This window comes from Corythoichthys intestinalis, chromosome 21 (genome assembly GCF_030265065.1).
Source record: "Corythoichthys intestinalis isolate RoL2023-P3 chromosome 21, ASM3026506v1, whole genome shotgun sequence".
Taxonomy (NCBI): domain Eukaryota; kingdom Metazoa; phylum Chordata; class Actinopteri; order Syngnathiformes; family Syngnathidae; genus Corythoichthys; species Corythoichthys intestinalis.
Window position 1 is genome coordinate 30,205,996 of NC_080415.1, and position 25,758 is coordinate 30,231,753.

At 37.8% G+C, this 25,758-nt stretch overlaps 1 protein-coding gene and 1 long non-coding RNA gene across 8 annotated transcripts; both read right to left on the reverse strand.

The window, feature by feature from the left end:
- Positions 1-3,593: 3,593 nt before the first annotated feature.
- Positions 3,594-9,430, reverse strand: LOC130909390 (uncharacterized). Of its 7 annotated transcripts, XR_009061747.1 has the most exons (5): positions 9,269-9,430; positions 9,103-9,207; positions 3,962-8,662; positions 3,829-3,877; positions 3,594-3,746 (listed from the first exon to the last, which is right to left on the reverse strand). It is a non-coding gene; the product is annotated as an uncharacterized LOC130909390 (long non-coding RNA). The 7 variants fall into 7 exon arrangements; XR_009061748.1 differs by having other exon boundaries at positions 3,594-4,659; positions 4,721-8,662; XR_009061745.1 differs by having other exon boundaries at positions 3,594-4,145; positions 4,546-8,662.
- Positions 9,431-21,045: 11,615 nt separating this feature from the next.
- LOC130909388 (short neurotoxin 3-like) lies at positions 21,046-24,644 on the reverse strand. The gene is made up of 3 exons (XM_057825783.1): positions 24,482-24,644; positions 24,302-24,412; positions 21,046-21,222 (listed from the first exon to the last, which is right to left on the reverse strand). Exons 1-3 carry the CDS (start codon positions 24,528-24,530, stop codon positions 21,116-21,118), a joined length of 267 nt encoding a protein of 88 aa, XP_057681766.1. The 5' UTR covers positions 24,531-24,644; the 3' UTR covers positions 21,046-21,115.
- Positions 24,645-25,758: the final 1,114 nt, after the last annotated feature.

Below are 25,758 nucleotides of genomic sequence, written 5' to 3' on the forward strand. Positions count from 1 at the left end.
CCCCCGCCCCAGGAAGCCAAACATAAAAAATTCATTCATTCATTCATTCATTTTCCATGCCGCTTTTCCTCACAAGGGTCGCGGAGGTGCTGGAGCCTATTCCAGCTAACTATTAAGTGGCGGAAACCCTCAACACGATGAAAAAAGCGTTGCAAGTCAGTCGCCACCCAGTTTCCCAAAATCAACAGAGAGTGGGTTGAGTCATATGATGACCAAAGTGATGCGGTGTCCAGCGATGACGACGGAAGAGATCCTATGAGGCCTGCCAGATGCTGAATTTCTTCCGTCTGCGACATCAGATGACGATGACTTAGGAGAAATAAATGTAGCAAATTTTGATGACATGAAATCATAAACTAGTCATATATACTGTATACATAATGCCTAAATTTATTTCCAATCATAAAAAAAATGTTTTGGGTGTGTTTTTACCTTCAAATAGATGCTAAATTAAGTTGAAAGTGATCATTTGAATATAGCCCATAAAATAGGCATACATTTAGGTATGATGCCGATTAGCGACAACAGGCAATTAAGTAAAACAAATGGCAAAAAAGGCACATGTTCCCATCTCAGGTCTGAACACACTTTTATTGATACATCTTTTTTCACTGCTTGTGAAATTCAGAAAAACAATTATTGTTTCTGTTTAAGCACAGATGTACATTGCACTTTTCACATTTGAAAACGCTCTGCCCCTTACGATTTGGGAGTTTGCAACGTTGCTGCGCATTTTGGGCATTCGGCACAATGTTACCACTGGCTCCTATGTCTGGTTTAGAGCTGTCCCGACTAGTCGACATAGTCGACGTCATCGATGACGTAAATCCGTCGACGAGCACAAAATCCTGTCGACGGTTAATGAAGGGTTAAAAAAATATATGCGCGGAAAGTTCAGAATGTCGGATGCTCTGTATGCAAGCGGGGAAAGCGGCACAAAGCCAAAAAAGCGCACCAGAGTGTCCAAAACATTGACTTATTTCAAAGAAATAAAGGAGGGTACACTCTTGTGTCCTGTCTCTTCAAAAAAAAATTTGCATTTTTTGTACACTAGAGGGTGCTGTCGCTTTACTGAATAATAATGTTTCATTGACAATGGGCCTATAAGTGCTATTAGTATTGCTAACTGAAAGGTTTATTTCATGTTATTGTTTATTTTATGGTATAGAAAATTATATAACGTTAAAAGGTCATAAATATATACAGTATATACAGTGATTGCACTCAAGGGAGAGATTGTCAATGATAAGGTAATAAGGTAAAGGCAATTCATATAGGCAATTCATTGATATATAAATAAGGTTTAAAAGGAAAAAGGTGAAAAGTTTTCGTTAATTTCTAATTGTGTTGTTTTATTTGTGTGCACCGTAGCTCTTACAGTGTGATTACATCAAGGATGGAATAAAAGTTGTAAACCATCAGTTTAAGAGACCATCTTTTCAATCGGGATGCGACACTAGTTAATTCTATCAGCATTTGAAGTCATTGTTTATTTGTGATTTATTATTGTTATTTACGTGTTTATTTGTACTTTAGTAAATAATTTAGGTGTTCCAATATGTTTTTTGTAAATTGATAAGTGTCAACAAAAATTTCATTGCTAAATTAGTAAACAAAAACAAAAAACATTTTTTAAAATTATTAGATTAGTCGACTAATCGTAAAAATAGTCGGCTGACTAATCGGGAGAAAATTAGTCGTTTGGGACAGCCCTAGTCTGGTTGGCTCGGTATCGGATCTATTTTCCCTGTGAATACATCAAATGAGTGCACCAGACCTCTTGTGTCGCAAAGCACAAAAAATGCGTATCCCCATTTGTATGGCTTTTAGGGGATGTATTGTTTTAGGCTCAATCTGACCTTGAACCATTTGCTCATCTACACACAACATTTGGTACTAAGGGAGAGCTTGAAATTTGGGGAGAAGTGTGTCAATTAGTAATCTAATTTTGTAAATCTTTGTTGGGTGCCATGTTGTCACATATATGAAGTGTTATTTCTTACCATCTGTCTCGGGTCATGGCATCTGCTACTATCAGAATTCGAGTTACACTGGACCAGTACAGCATGAACAAGTTTTGCAGAGTTTTGCTGTTTTACAGTTCTCCAAGGTATCCTGTTTCTTTTCGATGTAGTACCTCTTGCAGGTGCAGCACTGGTGGTTGGAGGTGGATGAGGCGGCCCGTCAGCATCTGCCCTCACTTTCACTGAGAGCACTCTCATCACTCTCCGCAGGAGGAGTTTTGGTCAGATGTGCTTGCTTAGCGTAAAAAGCCGCTGCATCCATTTGTATTTCTGCAGAACAATAAGGAACAGAAATTACGGTTATAATTTCAAAATAAAATGTGTTGAAAACCATCAACATACATATACTTCTGTTTGATATTTAGCAGCACATGCTGTGTTCATTTTTCATTAGAGAAATAAATCAATAGCAATTACATTGTTTATGCAACACGTTATGTTTGCTATGTTTACAGATGATATAAAACGTGAAATAAATAAAACGTGTCTAAAAGCGGAACGACATGGAGGCACACGTGACGTGTGCACCGTTGCATACAAAGGATGTGTTCATTTTTTTGTTCTGAAGAAAAATAATCACTACAAATGCCCTTTTTTATGCAACACGTTACTTTTGTAATGTTTACAGATGATAACGAGAGTGATGGCCTTTGGGGGGGGGGGGGATGGGGAAATATGTGTATTTCGAAAATGTGAATTTTGAAATGTTCATTCATCTGTGTTGCACTTTGATGGTTATTACATTATTGCATTTAGCATACAGAAGGAAGAATATATTTTGAATAATCGTGTTTACAGAATATTGTTTCATCTGCATTACAACCGGAATGTTCATGTTTGAATTGAAAAGTGATTGCTAATGTATGCTTTGTTGCACGCTGAGAAATTGTTTATCTCAAAAGAGGGAGATGTCATATATCCATTGTGCAGCGCTGTGTTTACATTTGCGGTACTTCACGTCACCTACTTTACGGCAGCTAAAGCGATAACCGGCAAGTGCTTGGAGGCCGGAGTTGAAGCCCGCATTCCCACGCGTGTGCTGTATTGTGTTGAGTCTTGTTGAGCCAAAATAAAAGGCAACGTTCACAAAACGTTACTTGACCGCGCGTCATTTTACAGTGAACAAAGGCAGACGATATTTTGGCCGCTAAGCGGGAACGGTATGATGCCGAATCGCCACATACGGCATTAAGGGTTAAAAGAAAAATCTAGTTAACTTGATATTTTATTAATGATTTATCTTTGTATAGAGAACACTTATTGCTACAGAAAAGAGTAAATACATATTTCCCACTGCCATTATCATTTTTCAATGTTGCGCTAGTCCGTTGCTATCCTAACTTTGTGTTGCTTACTAAATTTATGTTCTTTGATGTGTGCCATTGTGTGCTACGTATAACTTAGCTTTCTATGTTGTGTTACAATCTGACAGCGAAAGCTGATGCTGATTCAACATAAATCTGGTATCATTTATTATTGTGCCCTATTGAATAGTGTTTCAGAATGTAATATAATTACAATATATTATATACCAATAGAATACATTAAAAAGTCAACAAAATATGTCAATGTTGTTTACAATTTATGGTTTTATTTTTTTTAATGTAATTCATGCCCCTGTCAGTGCTTCAGCCTCCTCAAGTTTGGCTCTCAAGTCTAGGATCTCCTGACGACACAGGCATACTCTTGGAATGGTAATTACTTGACGGTTTACAGCAACACCTGGAAAATACAATCGTTTTGTCATTTATTTTGAAAAATCAATAACATATCATTCATTTAGCCACATTTGGGCTAGCTTTACCATATTTAGATCGGTAGGAGCTGTCTGATTACCTAATATCCAGTTTTAGCTATGTGGAGAGCATAGAAAAATATACAACCATGTAATCGCATTCTCTCAAATGAAAAAATCACGATGCTGGATTTAGGCTTACCACTCACTCTCCCGTTCGTGAAGTGTCGAGCTGTCAATTGGCGTCATGACGACATCTGCTGTGTCAAGCAAATCGTCGTCATCTGACGCCTCAGGTTCAAACATGTAGGGATTTATTGTAGTTCATCTTTCCTCAGAGCCTTTGCCATCGGTAGCGTCACGAAAGAGCGATCCTGAATGGTTACCTTTGGTGGAAATATCATTGACATCGTTGTTGCTGCAATGCTAGCTGTGGATAGTCTTCTCTGTTGCGGCGGGGAATCTACGTCACACTTCCGGGTTTGCGAAGGGAACATTAACGGAGTGCAAAAAAACTAAAAAAACGCAAATTATCCTTACAATTACGTGTTGATAATGTCATGGTTGTTTTGACGAACTCGTCCAAAGTTTATATTCGTAAAATTACACCAAAATCCGGAAAGGTCTTCAGTTGCCCTTTTAGAAAATTCAATTTTTAGGAGAAAAAAGTGCAATTTATGCATTTAAATGATAATCATTGGAGGATTTTTTATTTTTAAATGTTATTTAGACATATCTACAACAGACGCCATTGTGAGAATGAAAACCCTTGAATGAACTACTTACGGAATAAAGGCGAGTAGTAGTAAGTGGCACAGACATCGCTGAAACCTACGCAGGTCTCAGTTGATTCATTACATGAACTACGTGTTCCTCTGCAGTTACACTCCAGGGCCTCACCTAGACAAAGAAAAATATTTTTCATAAAGACGTTACAGCTGAAATGACGTACAACACTCACCCTGGCTGATGAGCACAAAGACGAGAAGAGCAACCTGTACAGTCTTCATCTTGTTGAGGATGTGGAGTTTCTCCTCTTCACTGCTTTATATGCAACTTTGTCCCCAATATCTTCCTATCGGGGGGTGCCAGCCAATTTAAAATGAATTTGGCATGTTTTGGGGCAAAGTACTTTCTTACACAAGAGTACACAAACGCCAAAAACACAGCATAATGCAATGAAGAGATGACTTTTGGACAAAAGACCCTTGGAAATTGGACAAATAGACCTGTAAATGATCTCAAAACGGAACAAAATTTTGTGTGCCTTTCCAGGGATGGCTTCGTGGGAATTTTTTCTGGGTGTACTCATTATAGTGTTGTCTGCATCCTCAGGGAGGTTACTTTAGTTGCCATGGGGTCCCAACACGTTTGACGGAATATAGGGGTCTCAGAATTACGGCCAGTGGGCCAATTGTGGCCCGCGGGACAGTACAGGTAGTCCCCGGGTAACGAACGAGTTCTGTCGCTACGCTGGCGACGTAACTCGAATTTCTGCGAAAATCGGAATTAATCCTTTAAGTAACCCTAAATCTCAAAATAACTATCCAAAAGTCCAAAAGTATTGTACAGTGATACCTCTACATATGAAACTAATTTGTTCCAGGACCTTGTTTGTAAGTTGAAATGGTCATATGTCGAGCAGGATTTTCCCATAAGAATACATTATAATTCCATTAATTCATTCCACAGCCTGAAAACCTACACTAAATTCTTAATAAATGCTGCTGGTACTATTGCAAATAGCAATTACACATAGCAGAACAAATAAATTATGAATAAAAATCGGAAAACAGTGTATCACTAAAGTGAATACACCTCGCATTTCTGCAGATAATTAAGTATATCTTTTCATGACACTTTGACACAATGGAATTTAGTCTGTGTGCATCTTATATAATTTTCTCCTCAAAATAAAGCCTTTAGTATCTAAACCCCTGGTAACAAAAGTGAGTACACCGCATAGAAACTACGTACATCCCTAAATGTCCACATTGAGTACTGCTTGTCATTTTCCCTCCAAAATGCCATGTGACTCGTTACAGGAGTGCTGTCAGCATTGCTGCAGAGATTGAAGAAGTGTGGGGTCAGCCTGTTAGTGCTCAGACCATACGCCGCACTCTACATCAAATTGGTGTGCATTGCTGTCACCCCAGGAGGAAGCCTCTTGTGAACACGTGTTTTCCGAAATTTCCAGGTTCACGGTGAATCAGTAACAGGCACACTTTTGCTCAATAGACGATGTTTATTGATTAGAAAATGCAGAATAAATTAGATTTATTGATTACAATCCCACAAGAGCAAGCAAACAGATGGTAACGTGATGCTAGATTTGAGTTTGTCAATCTCAGAATCCCTATGCTACGTTACAGTACAACCAAGTGTCCCCTAGCAATGAAAATCGCTTACCGTGACAAGTGAGTGGGAAGCCAGCAACATTCCAGTAAAGCGGCAAAGGGGCAAAGCCAGGCGATCCGTACGTGACCCCTGGCGGACTTCACGGGTCGCCCGGAAGTGTCCAGTTTTGTAAGGACGCACCCCTCGGAGGCGGAGAGGCCAACTTCCGACCCCGAGCGGCGCGGCCCCGTCCAATCACAAACATTTAAGCTACTTTTGGTTCAGCCCTCTTGAAAAAGGGCTTTTCACATGGGACAAATGAGCTGTGCTGCAACAGATGCCAACAAATATATTAAATAGTATAGTAATAGTAATAGTAAATATTATGGGTGCAAAACAAGTTATCTCTATGGGACCCAGGCGTGTAACTATGGGACCCAGGCGTGTAGTAAAACAATACTATGGTGCAAAACAAGTTATCTTGTGAGATTCTCAAGCGCGTCTCCCAACTATGGGAACAAGGTGAAAAACAATAGAAGTTGTTACAATCTATGTCACAGAAGCAATCATACATCACAAAAGCATAATGTAATATTTTCCCCCATCAACACGGTACATAAAAAAACCCCGCAAACAGCTTGCTGAAGGCATATCTACAAAGCACATGGATTACTGGCACCATGTCCTATGGTGTCCTATGGTCTGAGGTGACGGGCGGGTCACATGACATTTTGGAGGGAAAATGACAAGCAGTACTCAATTTGGACATTGAGGGATGTACGTTTTTTCAAAGGGGTGTAATCACTTTTGTCGCCAGTGGTCTCGATATTTAATGGCTATATTTTGAGTTTTTTTGAGGGAAAATAAGCTGCACATAGACTACTTCTCATTGTGTCAAAGTGTCATTTTGTCAGTGTTGTCCCATGAAAAGATATACTTAAATATCTGCAGAAATGCGAGGGGTGTACTCACTTTTGTGATCCACTGTACATTAAAATTGAAGCAAATGTAAACACTGACGGATGTATACATTTAAAAACACAGGAACATACATTAACAAAAATAGGTACAAATGACTTACATTAAGCCAAGTGAAATGGAATATATTTTAAATGCAAACATTTACATTTCATATTATAAGGAAATAAAGTTGAATGTCTCGTCCGACTCAGATACGCGCGGTCGAAACGGATGACGCTACACAAGCAGTGCTTGATTTGAAACTCATAAGGTGCCGGAACGCAAATTACATATGACAGCGCAGGGATGGCTCGACAATGTGTTGGAATAAAACACAGGGCGAGGATTGACGGTCGTCACATATGGATGAATTGGATAGGACAGTTTTGTGTACATCGACACTTGACGAGTCTAATCAAATGATGTACAATAGACGTGCTGAGGTCCACATTGTTACGGTCAGCAAGGTGGCTGATGGCTAGAAGTCCGAGCAATTCTTGAACGCGACACGAGCAATACCTCGCACATCTGCACACGACCGCAACCTTCTACCTACACCTTCCTTCCCACTGTAACTCCGCCCAACGACGTAAAAAAAAATAAAAAATGTGGTATTGGATAATTTCATGTGGCACACCGGTTGAAAAACACTGACTTAGATAACCCCCCAAAAAAGGTTTTGCATGTTTTCTCATTTAACACAATCAGTTAAATTCCCCAAAAGCAGTTTCGATGTTATGGTCAATTTTTTTGCGGAAACATTTGAACGGTGTTGTCACAGGTTACTTGAAAAAGTAATTTCATTACTGATTACTGATTACGCCTCAAAAAAGTAATGTAGTTACTTTACTGATTACTTTATCATCAAAGTAACTAAGTTACTTTAAAAGTAATGTACCGGTTACTTTTTACCAATTTTTCTCTCTTTGCTGCCCTAACATAAGAATGACAACAGAAAAATGTCATCACATGTAAGTGACTTTCCGATAATTGAATTTAAAGGGGAAGATAAGAATTTTTCACATAAGGCTTAATCTTGGTGTCACCGGGGGTTTAAGTAGTCGATGGAGTTGAGTTCAACCACCATTAACTCGCGCTAGCTAAGCCACTCAGGAGCCCTGAAACTAACAAACGGCATGGAATCTGTTGAAATAAACTTCACCGACTAATTAACCCTCCCCTAACTCGAAGATTAAGCCTAATGTGAAAAATTCTGAACTTCAGGTTAGGGTTTAGGGGTTACAGTTAACATCATATCAGTGCTGATCTAAAACAATGCAAATTGACTGCACAATAATCAACAACACACAAATGAATTGTGCAATAAACAGTGCAATAAACACAAAGGTGGGGGCGGGCGCGAATGCGCGCGCATAACTGGGAAGTACGCCGTTCACACACGCGATTCAGAAGATGAGTGAATGAATGAAAACTTTACAGTACTTTTTTTCTCCACCCATTTATTTGGATTGTAAATCCATGCCATTCATGAACAGGAACTTTTATCAGTTGCACCAGTTAGACATGCAGCATTTAGTTGTTCTGTCGATGTTCCTCTTCGGAAAGCATTCACTGCGTGGTGCGCAGCCTTTATAGTGTACCAGAGCTGATGGAACAAAAAACATTCTCCACACAAGTTTTTTTTTCTACTATTACAAAATTAAGTGGATTTTTTTCCCCTAAGAGGGCAATATGGATATGTGTAAGAATACAAAGCTCAAGTATTATTCCTCTCAGGAAAAAAGGACATTTTTTCAAGACAAGACAAAATTGTGAGAGAATGATTGTATATTTATGTTGGTAAAACCATTTCATTGCCAAAAAAAAAAAAAAGTGCCCATAAAAGTAACCTGTTTTCTAGTAACGTGAATTTTTACCAAATGTTTTTTTTTTTAAAGAAAATTCACATTTGTAGGAGAAGAAAATTTAAGCATTTAAGGCATTTAAATCATAATCACTCAAGGACATTTTTTTTTTTAACGGTATTTAGACATATCGACAACAAACGCCATTGTGAGTAGGAAAACCCTTAAATGAACTACTTACTGTTGTCAAACCTGTAGTAAACGGCACAGACATCGCTGACACCTGAGCAAGTCTCAGTTGTACACAAAGTATTTATTCCTCCACAGTTACACTCCAGGGCCTCACCTAGACAAAGAAATATGTTTTTCATAAAGACGTTACAGTTGAAATGAAGTACAACACTCACCCTGGCTGATGAGCACAAAGACGAGAAGAGCAACCTGTACGGTCTTCATCTTGTCAAGGATGTGGAGTTTCACCTCTTCGCTGCTTTATATGCAACTTCGTACCCAATATCTTCCTATCGAGGTGTTCCAGCCAATTTAACATTACTTTGGCATGTTTTGGGGAAAATTACCTTCTTACACAAGAGTACACAAACGCCAAAAACACAGCATGATGCAACGAAGAGTTGACTTTTGGACAAAGCACCCTTGGAAATTGGACAAACCTGTAAATGATCTCAATATGGAACAAAATTTTGAGTGGCTTTTCAGGGATGGCTTCTTGAGAATTTTTTTCTGGGTGTACTCATTATAGTGTTGTCTACATCCTCAGGGAGGTTACTTTAGTTGCCACGGGGTGCCAACACGTTTGAGGGAATATAGGGGTCTCAGAATTACAGCCAGTGGGCCAGTTGTGGCAGCGGGACAGTACAGGTAGTCCCCGGGTTATGAATGAGTTCCGTCACTCCGCTGGCGACGTAATCCAAATTTCTGCGAAAATCGGAATTAATCCTTTAAGTAACCCTAAATCTCAAAATACAGTGCCTTGCAAAAGTATTCGGCCCCCTTGAACCTTGCAACCTTTTGCCACATTTCAGGCTTCAAACATAAAGATATAAAATTTTAATTTTTTGTCAAGAATCAACAACAAGTGGGACACAATCGTGAAGTGGAACAAAATTTATTGGATAATTTAAACTTTTTTAACAAATAAAAAACTGAAAAGTGGGGCGTGCAATATTATTCGGCCCGTTTACTTTCAGTGCAGCAAACTCACTCCAGAAGTTCAGTGAGGATCTCTGAATGATACAATGTTGTCCTAAATGACCGATGATGAAAAAATAGAATCCACCTGTGTGTAATCAAGTCTCCGTATAAATGCACCTGCTCTGTGATAGTCTCAGGGTTCTGTTTAAAGTGCAGAGAGCATTATGAAAACCAAGGAACACACCAGGCGGGTCCGAGATACTGTTGTGGAGAAGTTTAAAGCCGGATTTGGATACAAAAAGATTTCCCAAGCTTTAAACATCTCAAGGAGCACTGTGCAAGCCATCATATTGAAATGGAAGGAGCATCAGACCACTGCAAATCTACCAAGACCCGGCCGTCCTTCCAAACTTTCTTCTCAAACAAGGAGAAAACTGATCAGAGATGCAGCCAAGAGGCCCATGATCACTCTGGATGAACTGCAGAGATCTACAGCTGAGGTGGGAGAGTCTGTCCATAGGAAAACAATCAGTCGTACACTGCACAAATCTGGCCTTTATGGAAGAGTGGCAAGAAGAAAGCCATTTCTCAAAGATATCCATAAAAAGTCTCATTTAAAGTTTGCCACAAGCCACCTGGGAGACACACCAAACATGTGGAAGAAGGTGCTCTGGTCAGATGAAACCAAAATTGAACTTTTTGGCCACAATGCAAAACAATATGTTTGGCGTAAAAGCAACACAGCTCATCACCCTGAACACACCATCCCCACTGTCAAACATGGTGGTGGCTGCATCATGGTTTGGGCCTGCTTTTCTTCAGCAGGGACAGGGAAGATGGTTAAAATTGACGGGAAGATGGATGCAGCCAAATACAGGAACATTCTGGAAGAAAACCTGTTAGTATCTACACAAGACCTGAGACTGGGACGGAGATTTATCTTCCAACAGGACAATGATCCAAAACATAAAGCCAAATCTACAATGGCATGGTTCAAAAATAAAGGTATCCAGGTGTTAGAATGGCCAAGTCAAAGTCCAGACCTGAATCCAATCGAGAATCTGTGGAAAGAGCTGAAGACTGCTGTTCACAAACACTCTCCATCCAACCACACTGAGCTGGAGCGGTTTTGCAAGGAAGAATGGGCAAGAACGTCAGTCTCTCAATGTGCAAAACTGATAGAAACATACCCCAAGCGACTTGCAGCTGTAATTGGAGCAAAAGGTGGCGCTACAAAGTATTAACGCAAGGGGGCCGAATAATATTGCACGCGCCACTTTTCAGTTTTTTATTTGTTAAAAAAGTTTAAATTATCCAATAAATTTTGTTCCACTTCACAATTGTGTCCCACTTGTTGTTGATTCTTGACAAAAAATTAAAATTTTATATCTTTATGTTTGAAGCCTGAAATTTGGCGAAAGGTTGCAAGGTTCAAGGGGGCCGAATACTTTTGCAAGGCACTGTATATATATATACAGTGGGGAGAACAAGTATTTGATACACAGTCAATGGGAAGACCCATTGGCAGTGTATCAAATACTTGTTCTCCCCACTCCCCACAGTCCATTGACTGTGTATCAAATACTTGTTCTCCCCACTGTATATATATATACTGTATATATACTGTATATATTGGATAAGCGGGAGATATTGGACGGATGGATGAACCTTATATATTTGCACTACTGAATCTACTACTACTACTAAAATTCATTATACAGAAATATTTTTTAGATATGTTTATGTAAAACATAATACTGCAACTTCGACAATGTTTCCTACATTGATGTCAAGGTGTTAAGAACTGTTTAAGTGACTAGCTCCATCTAGTGATAAAACTGAGAAGTGAAACAAAATGTAGGCTGAACTCAAGCTTCTTGTGCGGGCTATTTTCATTTATATTTTCATCATAATAGTGCGGGCCAATAAAAACCAGGCAGCGGGCCACAGTTGGCCCGCAGGCTGTAGTTTGGACAGATATTTACTTGGAGTACAAATCACCAATTTTATGAAGATACAAGATCGATACTTTGGATGATATATTTTGAAATATTCCAAAGTCTACCACATTTGTGCACAGCCACCCGTTGTATTCTGATATTATGTGAAGTCACCTGACGTGAAACCTTTCATTTTCTGTGTTCTTTTTGGAGTTTCGTCATTGTCATCATAAAATGCGTGAAAATCAATACAAAAAAAGATGGAACAGAGGATAGAACAGTCATTTACTTTACCCTTTATTCTAAAAAATAAAAAATGTCACCCATATGTTATGAACTGAAGAATATTTCTCGACACATGTGTGGTTACTTTCCGTCATTGACATTCGATCAATCGTTCCCTGTCCAAATGATTTAGACCTATCTATATCTACAGTCCCTGACAAAAGTCTTGTCACTTATCCATTTTGATACAATTGCTAATAAACTGACTTTTAATTATTAAATTGGTTTCAGAAATGGCTCATATGAAAGCTAAGACCCTCCCAAATTATGTTGAATGTACAGAAATATATTTGTTTCACTGAAAAAAGATTGATCATTTAATTAAGTCATAAAGGTCAAATTTTGGCAAGACAAAAGTTTTGTCGCCGAAAGAAACTAGTGTGAAAATTGAACAAAAAGTGTAGTTCAAATACAAAAATATGTTACATAACATAAGCGAATTACGTAGTGGTGCTATGAGATCCAAATTTAATATTTTGTATGACTTCCATGCGGTTCGGCAAGGATTCATACAATTTATTGATGAAGTCATCAGGAACATCAAAGAAAGCAGTATTGAATGCCTTCGAGAGTTCATCAACATTCTTGGGTTTCGTCTTCCATGCTTCCTCTTTCATCTGACCCCAGACATGCTCAATGATGTTCATGTCTGGTGACTGTGCTGGCCAGTCCTGGAGGATCTTGATTGAAGTATGCGATGGAGCACCATCCTGCTGCAGAATTTGTCCCTTTTTATGGTTGGGAATGTAAGAGGCAGCTAAGATTTGCTGATATTTCAGACTATTTATGTTGCCTTCCACCCTGCAGAGCTCTCGCACACCCCAATACTGGATGTAACCCCAAACCATGATTTTGCCACTACCAGTACCACCACCTCGACATTGTGTTGGAATGAAACACAGGGTAAGGATTCACGGTCATCACATATGGATAAATTGGAAAGGACAGTTTCGTGTATGTCAACACTTGACGAGTCTAATCAAATGATGTACAGTTGTGGTCAAAAGTTTACATACACTTGTGAAGAACATAATGTCATGGCTCTCTTGAGTTTCCAGTTATTTCTACAACTCTGATTTTTCTCCAATAGAGTGATTGGAACAGATAATTCTTTGTCACAAAAAACATTCATGAAGTTTGGTTCTTTTATGACTTTATTATGGGTTAACAGAAAAAGTGATCAAATCTGCTGGGTCAAAAATATACATACAGCAACACGAATTAGCAATTTCTTGTGAGTGATTATTGACTTGAACAATCATTGACTTGAACAAGTCAGGAAAGTCACTTGGAGCCATTTCAAAGCAGCTGCAGGTCCCAAGAGCAACAGTGCAAACAATTGTAAGTGTAAAGTGCATGGCACTGTTTTGTCACTGCCACGATCAGGAAGAAAACGCAAGCTATCACCTGCTGCTGAGAGAAAATTGGTCAGGAGGGTGAAGATTCAACCGAGAATGACCAAAAAGCAGATCTGCCAAGAATTAGAAGCTGCTGGAACACAGGTGTCAGTGTCCACAGTCAAGCGTGTTTTGCATCTCCATGGACTGAAAGGGTGCCGTGCAAGAAGGAAGCCCTTGCTCCAAAAGCGGCACCTTAAGGCTTGACTGAAGTTTGCTGCTGATCACATGGACAAAGATAAGACCTTCTGGAGGAAAGTTCTGTGGTCAGACGAAACAAAAATCGAGCTGTTTGGCCACAATGCCCAGCAATATGTTTGGAGGAGAAAAGGTGAGCACTTTAACCCCAAGTACACCATGCCTACCGTCAAGCACGGTGGTGGTAGTATTATGCTGTGGGGCTGTTTGGATGCCAATGGAACTGGTGCTTTACAGAGAGTAAATGGGATAATGAAGGAGGAGGATTACCTTCAAATTCTTCAAGATAACCTAACGTCATCAGCCCGAAGATTGGGTCTTGGGCGCAGTTGGGTGTTCCAACAGGACAATGACCCCAAACACACATCAAAAGTGGTAATGGAATGGCTAAATCAGGCTAGAATTAAGGTTTTCGAATGGCCTTCCCAAAGTCCTGACTTGAACTTGTGGACAATGCTGAAGAAACAAGTCCATGTCAGAAAGCCATCAAATTTAACTGAAATGCACCAATTCTGTCAAGAGGAGTGGTCAAAGATTCAACCAGAAGCTTGCCAGAAGCTTGTGGATGGCTACCAAAAGCACCTAATTGAAGTGAAAATGGCCAAGGGACATGTTACCAAATATTAGCGCTGCTGTATGTATATTTTTGACCCAGCAGATTTGATCACTTTTTTCTGTTTACCCATAATAAAGTCATAAAAGAACCAAACTTCATGAATGTTTTTTGTGACAAAGAAGTGTCTGTTCCAATCACTCTATCAGAGAAAAATCAGAGTTGTAGAAATAACTGGAAACTCAAGAGAGCCATGACATTATGTTCTTCACAAGTGTATGTAAACTTTTGACCACAACTGTACAATAGATGTGCTGAGGTCCACATTGTCACGGTCAGCAAGGTGGCTGATGGCTAGAAATCCGAGCAGTTCTTGAACGCGACACGAGCAATACATCGCACATCTGCACACGACCGCAACCGACTACCTACTCCTTCCTTCCTACTGCAACTCCGCCCAACGACATAAAAAAAGATAAAAAATGCGGTATTGGATAATTTCTTGCGGCACACCTGACGATCTCTCTCGGCACACTAGTGTGCTGCGGCAATGACTGGCATAACCCCCCAAAAAGTTTTAGCATGTTTGCTCATTTAACACAATCAGTTAAATTCACCAAAAGCAGTTTCGATGTTATGGTCAATGTTGTTGCGGAAACATTTTAACGGAGTTACCACAGGTTACTTGAAAAAGTAATTTCATTACTGATTGATTACACCTCAAAACGGTAATTTTGTTACTTCGTCAATTTTTCTCTCACTCACATATGAATGACAACAGAAAAATGTCATCGCATATAGCTGACTTTCCGATAATTGAATTTAAAGGGGAAGATCAGAATTTTTCACGTAAGGCTTAATCTTGGAGTCACCGGGGGTTTAAGTAGTCCATGGATTTGATTTCAACCACCATTAACTCGCACTAGCTTAACCACTCAGGAGCCCTGAAACTAACAAATAACTGACAAACTGCATGGAATCTGTTGAAATCAACTCCACCGACTAATTAACCCCTTCCTAACTTGAAGATGAAGCCTAATGGGAAAAATTCGGAACTTCGGGTTAGGGTTTAGGGGTTAGTGTTAACATCATATCAGTGCCGATGTAAAACAATGCAAATTGACTGCACAATAATCAACAACACACAAACGAATTGTGCAATAAACAGTGCAATAAACACACTGGTGGGGGCAGGCGCGAATGCGCACGCACAACCCGGAAGTGCGCCATACACACATGTGATTCAGAAGATGAGTGAATGAATGAAAACTTTACAGTACATTTTTTCTCGACCCATTTATTTGGATTGTAAATCCATGCCATTCATGAACAGGAACTTTTATCAGTTGCAACAGTTAGACGTGCAGCAGATAGTTCGGTAGTCGGTCCTCCTGATCGCAGAGCAATCAATTTCTGCTGCGCAGCCTTGAAAGGATACCAGAGCTGAGGGAACAAAAAACATACTCCATACAAGTTTTATTTTGTACTATTACAAAATTAAGTGGATTTTTCCCCTGAGGACAATATGATTATGTGTAAGAATACAAGGCTCAGGAATTATTCATCTGAAGGAAAAAGGACATTTTTTTCCAGACAAGACAAAATTGAGAGAGAATGAAGGTATATTTACTTAGGAAAAATCATATCATTGCAAAAAAAAAAAAAACAGAAAAAAGGTCATTAAAAAATTAAGTGAATTCTTACCAATTTTTGTTGTTGTTGTTTTTAAGAAAATTTACATTTTTAGGAGAAAAAAATTGCAATTTATGCATTTAAAAAATAATCTTTGGAGGATTTTTTTTCAATGTTATTTAGATAAACAGTGGGGCAAATAAGTAATTAGTCAACCACTAATTGTGCAAGTTCTCCCACTTGAAAATATTAGAGAGGCCTGTAATTGTCAACATGGGTAAACCTCAACCATGAGCGACAGAATGTGGAGAGAAAAAAAGGGAAAAAAAAACAGAAAATACCAGCAACAGTGTGTGAAAAGCTTGTGAAGAGTTACAGAAAATGTTCGGCCTCCGTTATTGCCAAAAAAGGGTACATAACAAAGTATTGAGATGAACTTTTAGTATTGACCAAATACTTATTTTCCACCATGATTTGAAAATAAATTCTTTAAAAATGTAATTTTTTTTTTTTTTTTTCTCCACATTCTGTCTCTCATGGTTGAGGTTTACACATGTTGAGAATTACAGGCCTCTCTAATATTTTCAAGTGGGAGAACTTGCAGTTAGTGGTTGACTAAATACTTATTTGCCCCACTGTATCTATACATCAAACGCCATTGTGAGTATCTTACGTAATAAAGGCGCGAAGTAGTAAGTCGCACAGACATCGTGGAATTCTTCGCAGGTCTCAGTTGAATCAATACATGAACTGCGTGTTCCTCTGCAGTTACACTCCAGGGCCTCACCTAGACAAATATATTTTTCATAAAGACGTTACAGTTGAAATGACGTACAACACTCACCCTGGCTGATGAGCACAAAGACGAGAAGAGCAACCTGTACGGTCTTCATCTTGTTGAGGATGTGGAGTTTCTCCTCTTCGCTGCTTTATATGCAACTTCGTCCCCAATATCTTCCTATGGAGGTGTGCCAGCCAATTTAAAAATGAATTTGGCATGTTTCGGGGGAAATTACTTTCTTACACAAGCGTACACAAACGCCAAAAACACAGCATGATGCAACGAAGGGATGACTTTTGGACAAAGGACCCTTGGAAATTGGACAAATTGACCTGTAAATGATTTAAAAATGGGACAAAATTTTGTGTGCCTTTTCAGGGATGGCTTCTTGAATATTTTTTTCTGGGTGTACTCATTATCGTGTTGTCTACATCCTCAGGGAGGGGACTTTAGTTGCCATTGGGCCCCAACACGTTTGAGGGAATATAGGATTCCCAAACTTATGGCCAGTGGGCCAATTGCGGCCCGCGGGACAGTACAGGTAGTCCCCGGGTTACGAACGAATTCCGTCGCTACGCTGGCGACGTAACCCGAATTTCTGCGAAAATCGGAATTAATCCTTTAACTAACCCTAAATCTAAAAATAACTATCCAAAAATCCAAACGTATTGTACAGTGATACCTCTACATATGAAATTAATTTGTTCCAGGACCTTGTTTTTAAGTCGAAATGGTCATTATGTAGAGCAGGATTTTCCCATAAGAATACATTATAATTCCATTATTTCATTCCACAGCCTGAAAACCTACACTAAATCCTTAATAAATGCTGCTGGTACTATTGGAAATAGCAATTACACAGAGCAGAGCAAATAAATTTAGGGCTGTCAAAATTATCGCGTTAATGGGTTGTAATTAATTTTTTAAAATTAATCACGTTAAAATATTTGACGCAATTAACGCACATGCTCCGCTCAGACAGATTTAAATGACAGTACAGTGAAATGGCCACTTGTTAATTGTGTTTTATGGAGTTTTGCTGCCCTCTGCTGGTGTTTGGGTGCGACTGATTTTATAGGCTTCAGCACCCATGAACATTGTGTAAGTAATTATTGACATCAACAATGGCGGGCTACTCGTTTATTTTTTGATTGAAAATTTTACAAATGTTACTAAAACGAAAACATTAAGAAGGGTTTTAATATAAAAATTCTATAACTTGTACTATCTTTTAAGAACTACAAGTCTTTCTCTCCATGGATCGCTTTAACAGAATGTTAATAATGTTAATGCTGATTTATTGTTATAATAAACAAATACAGTCCTTATGTACCGCATGTTGAATTTCTATATCCATCTTGTGTCTTATCTGTCCATTCCAACAATAATTTACAGAAAAATATGGCATATTTTATAGATGGTTTGAATTGCGATTAATTGCGAGTAATTACGATTAGTTAATTTTTAAGCTGTAATTAACTCGATTAAAAATTTTAATCGTTTGACAGCCCTAAAGAAATTATGAATAAAAAAACGGAATAATAATATAATAATAATAGTAATAATCATATAGTAATAATAATAATAATAATAGTAATAATCATACCTGTAAAAATGTAACGAATTGGGTTCTAATGTGGCAAATGTGTTTTGTGTAGTGTACCTGAACGCAACGCGTGTCTGACTTGACAGAGTGAGGGAGGACTTTTTACTTTCACTTTGTTCATCTGCAGAGCACAGTGGGCATGTTGTGTTGCACAAGTTCTGAAATAAATATTAAAAACCTGAAGAAGCTGGCAATTTTTTGGCAATGTTACCACAATATTAATTTTCACCTTAACTTATAAAGACTGGCCAACAGAGGTCGGAGGAGGACTGTCGAGATCGCAGACATTCTACGGCCGTATTGTCGAGCCAGTTCACGGACGTGCACACCACGCTCATATTTTTCTATCATTTCCATCTTCATTTCAATGGTAAGCCTCAACTCTTTCACCCCCTGCACATTCTTGGAACCCATGTTGTTTTTTCTCAAAAGAAAATCTGCCGTGCGCCCGTCTTCCAGGAAAACAAAGAAACTGCGGGGCTTTTATAAATTGTCACATTTCGAGCATGTCGTCGAATGCAGAAAAAAATGGCGAGTCAAATTTTACGTCTGATGTCAAAAAGATTGTGTGTCGAAAAGTGATCGTATGTCAAGGTACCATTGTATTTTGTTTAATAATGGAGGGTACACTGCCCTCTGGTGGCAGAATTGGGTCTGGCTGGACTGTCAGCTTGTTTGACTGAGCCGAGTAGCAGAAAACGCCTGACATGGAATAAGAACAGCTGCGCTCTGGTTTGGCCCACATAAGGCTGTAAATTGTTTCAGCAAATATATGTTTGTGTATCCATTTGTAATTAAAGTTAGAGCTATAGTTTGTGGAGTTAAGTGTGAGCGATTTGCAATGAGAATTGTAAATACGTTAGCATTCATAGCATTTAAGACAAGGGACTTTTGTTAGGTAAATTATGCTAGTTTAATCTACAAAATTGGAATATTGATCAGACTAGATTAACTTTTAAACAGCTATTGTTTTGTGTCTTATTTTATATTTGTGTGTGTTTTATTGTTAAAATGTGTGTCGTTTTGAACATAAGTGTACATACAGTATGTGCGTTACATCTTTACAAATTGTCAAAAGTGAGGAAAGTAAAAAACTTCGAAAACAACAATTGTCTTGTTTGCTGTCTGTCAAGGTAAACAACTTCACGTTTAGTGAGGACAGACACGTTATATAATAATAGTCAAGTAAAAAAATAAAACACTATGAGGTACGATAAAGTACTGTTTACCTGACTAAAAAAAAACAACAACAAAAAGACTGGAAACAACACGGCGGACGAGACTGCGGCGTCGTAAAGTCGAAATCACATAAATCGAGTAAGTTGTAACTCGGGGACTACCTGTATTAAGCAGCTCCTTACTCAATATCTTGTTATCTACTGAGATGAGTGTTTGTGTGGACCTGTTTTTCTTTTTAAATATTAATCATTACAGAACAAGCAAGCATTTCTTAAGCTAATGTCAGTATTCAACTATGCTTGTCCGGCTGTTAACCCTTTTTTTTTTTAATTTAGAGTCCTAAAAAATGTCCAAATCCTCATTTTTTTAAAAATAGAAAACTTTGTTTCGTTTGCATTTAATTTCTTCAAAACTTGTAATAAATAAACAAATGCCGTAAAAAAAAAAAAAATTAAAAAAAAGACTTTATATTTCTGTTCAACCACTGTATACACTAATATACTATACGCTACCTTGCTATAGGTAGCATTACAAGCTCAGTACAATAGGACAGGAAGAGGGAAGTCAGGAAAGATTTCGGTATGACCATTACAACTGTTTGGACTACATTTGTACTTATAACTGGTTTCTTTGCATGGCAATGGAATTAGTCACATTTCATCTCATGCTGTTAATCGCAATAAAAATTGTAATTACTCCTCAGCCCAAGTTTTTTATTAATACAAATTTAATTTGCACATATAAAGCCATTAAAACCATAACGTTTTGTTCGTCTGTAATTCATTCCTTTGCACGGTGTCCCTTATTTGCAAACTTTTTTGATATGACGCAAAAGCCAGTTTAATATTAACTTTCGATTTCGGGTAATTATTACGCAAGAGCAAATAAACCCGCAGTAGGTTTTAGATGATAAAAACAATGCCACTCACTGAAATCAATGAATTGGACGCAGGGCCGGCCCCGGCCATTTGGGGGCCCTAAGCAAAATAATACAAAGGGGGCCCATATTTTTGGCCCAACATTTTGTCACCGTGTACTGTGAAACCCATATATGCAATCCAACCCATACGTCCATATTTTGTATATTAATCAGATTTTTCGTTTCTCTGCTCCAGGAGGATAAATTCTCTTCGACATTCATGCATCTATTTTCCAAGCAAGTTTGAGCACCAATCATCGCGAAGCAGGTTCAACGTCACTCCCCAGGTTGCCGGATTGTGATGACAAGAAAATGGCTGTTTGCATAGATAAATAGCAATGCGCGCCACATTATTCACGATGCTTAATTTTAATAATTTTATATTTATAATTTTAATATTAACAACGTATAAAATGAGGTTGCCAGATTGGGGGCCCCCTAGTGTTCAGGGGCCCTAGGCAGCTGCATATTCTGCGTATAGACTCGTAAGACTCAAATGAATGGCTTTTAATGTTAAAACAACCGTTAAAGACAAACCCATAGTCAGTCAAAGTTTGTTTTTAATGTTTATCCATCAAGATAAGTGCAGGATGACATTCATCAACATGAGGTTTATATGTTACATAAGTCAGAGGTGCAGCAAGATGCTGTGGAGACGCCAGGATTATTCAATACTCTGCATTTAAACAGTGAACTGCAGCCTTTAAAGTAGCTGGGACCTGCGGGCAAAAAAAATATACAAAGCAAGTTGGATTTTTTGAAGACAAAAAATATTTCAGTGTTTCAGCATTTAGAAGTTCATTTTTAGAGCTGAAGCGTGCATTTTCTTTTAGACACAAGATACATTTTTGTTAATACTACAAAAATGAAGTTGTAATTTTTAAACAAAACTAAAATGTTTTCCAGGGCCTCCTCTAGGCAAAAATAAGATGTTCCTAAACACAGTACAGTTTTTCCCCTCCATTTTATTATATAACACTTTTGTGCCTGTTATTTATCATGTTTATTTTGTTTTGTTGTAAAGCTATTTGACGACCATTAAGGTTTTTGTAAAGGGTTATATAAAATTTGACTGAATTGAATCATGTTTATTTTTGTTTTGTTGTAAAGCTCTTTGATGACCGTTAAGGTTTTTGTAAAGGGTTATATAAAATTTGACTGAATTGAATTTTTTTCCAGATGGTTGTGTTGTGGAAAGTTTTTTTTTTTTCATAGGTAAGGGAGGAAAATATGGTTTCATTTTAACAGAATGAAGTCAAAATCATTCTAGGAAAAAAAAGGAGATGTAATTTTATGATTTTTCTTTTCCGGAATAGATGAACCATGACCAAAATTTGTGTTTCATCCAGGACAACAGAACCTTTTTGTAAAGCTTTTCTTGTAAAACAAACAAACAAACAAACACAAAAAACTGGCTGTCCCAAATTTTGCGTTTTGAAATAAAAGAGAACGCACACAATGTAATAAATTGTTTTATAAGTAAATAAATATTCCAAAGTTTTTTTGTCTGTGGTTACAAGTTACTTTTTGTCCCTAAAAACTTGATAAGGATGTGCCAAAACTCACGCACTTGTAATTGGTGAATTTTAGTCGCAACCAAAAAAAAGGAAGAAAAAAAAAACACGTAGAGCAAAAAATTCATTGCAAACAACCAGTGTTGTTTTCGTCAACGATGACAACAACGAAAATAATTCGTCAACGCACAATTTTTTTCATGACGATGACGTCACGATGACGAGCTAAAAACGTGTCTTGGGAGACTAAAACATAGCGAGATTGGTTGCCAGTTGTCGTCTGACGAGACGAATGAAAATTTGCCAAAGTTTCCGTCATGAAATTCCCAATGTGTGTGATATTTTCGTATTGTATGTGTAGTTAGCAAGCATCTTATCTGTTTGGTAGTTTTACTCATGTGACGTGCTGCGCCTCCCCACAACCCCGCCGCCCCACACACACGCTTAGGTGAGTAAGCTTGTGCCCATTCCAGGCTTCTTTGTGAAACACATTTGTCAGGTGCTGCTTACTAAGTTTTGTTTTCTTATTTTGGCTATGCCATGTTGCTTTAGCATTTATAGGTCTGTGCTGAGTGATCATCACACACTAAACTAACTTGTAGAGCTAGCATTACGTTTGCATTAGCATAGTGTTAGCATTAGCATTTAGCGCGGTGACTTGACTTAAACTCTTGGAAAACTTTTTACATCCAGCTTGTGGCGTTCGAGTTTACTTAACTCCAAATAATTTCCTGTTTTCCTGCTGTGTGTGTAATATCATCATGAAGACGTTGATGCCATTGTAGACAATTATGTGCTCTTCTGTCAATGTTCATTCAAAACTGTTGGAAACGTTTCATTTATTTAATCATGAACCAAAACTTTTGAGAATTGAGACGAACACATTTTGAAATAACTTAATATGACTAAGACTAATAAGTAGGGTTGTTTCGATCATGTTTTTTTGCTCCTGATCCGATCCCGATCGTTTTAGTTTGAGTATCTGCCGATCCCGATATTTCCCGATCCGATTGCTTTTTTTTTTTTGCTCCCGATTCAATTCCAGTCATTCCCGATAATTTTTCCCAATCATATACATTTTGGCAATGCATTAAGAAAAAAATGAATAAAACTCGGACGAATATATACATTCAACATACAGTACATATGTACTGTATTTGTTTATTATGACAATAAATCCTCAAGATGGCATTCACGTCATTAACATTCTTTCTGTGAGAGGGATCCACGGATAGAAAGACTTGTGACTTTGTATATTGTGACAAAATTTTGCCATCTAGTGTATTTGTTGAGCTTTCAGTAAATGATACTGCAGCCATGCCCAAACGCATGATGGGAAGTGGAACCATGACTGTGCGTAGTGCTACCAATTGATATATCTTCTCTGCGTTGGGAAATAACATAAGGTGTTAAGAAAATGATCAATTACTACCTTGCTTCCCCACATTGCTCCCCATGATATTTCTAATCGTAGGGAGAGGCATTGTAAGGCTATAGCCAATTAAAAAATGGCTCCAAAGGCTGCCACAATTCACTCTATTCATTTTACGCTGCCTTTTATCTCTCTATATAGGTAAAACGGCGCCATTACAGATTGAGCGCGACAATGCGTGAGTGGGTAATGCAGCGCATGCATTAATTGCGTTAAATATTTTAACGTGATACATTTTTTAAAAAATAATTACCACCGTTATTGGGATAAAATTGATAACCCTACCTTAAGCCTAAAGACGCTGGATGAGTGTAACATATTATGTCTGTAACGTTAAATACAATTAGAAAACAATTTAATTAAAAATATACATATTAAAAAAAAGGCATGGCTGATATTTTTTTGCCGATTCCGATACTTTGAAAATGATGTGATCGGACCCGATCAATCGGCATCATCTCTACTAATAAGTATTTTTGTCCAAATGACTAAGATGAAACACCGCAAACAACATTAAACAACTTTGATTTTACAACTTCATTTCTTTTGGCAGTATTGGATCTCCATTTTGCTGCGGTCAATAAGGAATCCTAACTGTAGATTTCAGGACATTTTAACGGTAGATCTTTTTAAAGGACATAATTAAAAGGAAAAAAATTAAAAATCCTGTTTCTTAAATAACGTGTTCTAAGGTTTCAATTACTATGAATAAAATATTTTTCCTCCATCACTCTTGGTTTTATTGGATTATAAAAACGTTCCCATTTTCCTATGCTAATAACTTAGAACTTGACGCTCAACTTTGTCCAACATTACGAGACTGCAAATATAAAAGTTTAACAAACTACTCACGTGAACCAACATGAAAGATAACACTGGCACAAGCGTTGTCAGAATCTGTGCACGTTTCTCTCGATCTCGGGCAATGCCGCAGTCCTCCACAGTGACACTCCAAAGCCTCACCTAGGCAAAAATACGTTGTTTTTTTTCTTCTCACACATTCCACTTAAAATAAAAGTTTAACACACTTACCCTGGCTGATGAGGAAAAATACGAGCAGAGCAACAAGGACGGTCTTCATGTTGCACAAGTGAGAATTCAACTCTATTGTTGTTCTTTCCTCTGTGCCGCCACCTTTATATACAACCTTCTTGCTCAATAGGTTTCAATTATGGTGTAAAAGCCATTTTAATATTAACTTTGTCCTGAACCTGTGGGAAATGACTCATTAGTACAAGAACCTGCGATACAGGTAGGAAAAAATAAACACAATGTATTGCAAAAAAACAAGAAAAATACAGCATTATGCAATGAAGGGATGATTCTTAACTTCTCTGTACTAATGATGGATATTTCCAAATTCCGTGCATCTTGTATAATCTGCTTGAATGTGTGTCGTAATAGTTTTGCACTTAAAAAGAGGGATAAAACAGATTTTTGCATTTATGCTGATTTGAAATTAGTTATGTAACAGACTTTTTCAAATATTATTATTATTATTTATATTATTTAATATTTATATCAACGATATATATACTGTATCTCAGTTATTGAAATTTATACTTTTTGCAGATGACACAAACATATTCTATAGTAGTGAAAACCAAAATGAATTGGTAACTACCGTTAATGAGGAATTAAGTAAATTAAAGAGGTGGATGGATATAAATAAATTATCACTTAACTTAAATAAGACAAAGGTAATGATATTTAGTAACCTAAAATATAACGCAGAACTACAAATAAAGATTGATGGGGTCCCAATCGGGAATGTAAATGAATTCAAATTTCTAGGAGTTATTGTAGATAGTAAATTATCATGGAAACCCCACATCAGACACATCAAAACCAAGATCTCCAAAAGCCTGTCACTAATAAACAAAGTGAAATCATACCTTGATGACAGTGCACTCCGCACTTTGTACTGTTCTCTAGTGCTCCCATATTTCACGTAATGTATTGAAGTGTGGGGAAACACTTACAAATCTACCATCAATTCATTAGTCACATTGCAGAAACGTGCGGTACGAATCATACATAAGGTTAGATTTCTCGATCACACCCACCGTTTATTTGCTCTCTCAAAACTATTAAAAATCAAAGATCTTGTAAACTATCATACAGCTATAATGCTATTTAAAGCAAAAAATGAATTACTGCCCCAAAATTTACAAAACCTATTTAAGGTTCGTGAGAATATCCATAGTCTGCGAGGCTCTGGAGATTTTATGTTGCCAAGATTTCGAACCACTTGCAAACGTTTTCCTGTGTCTGTATGTGGAGTGAAACTCTGGAACAATTTAGACAAT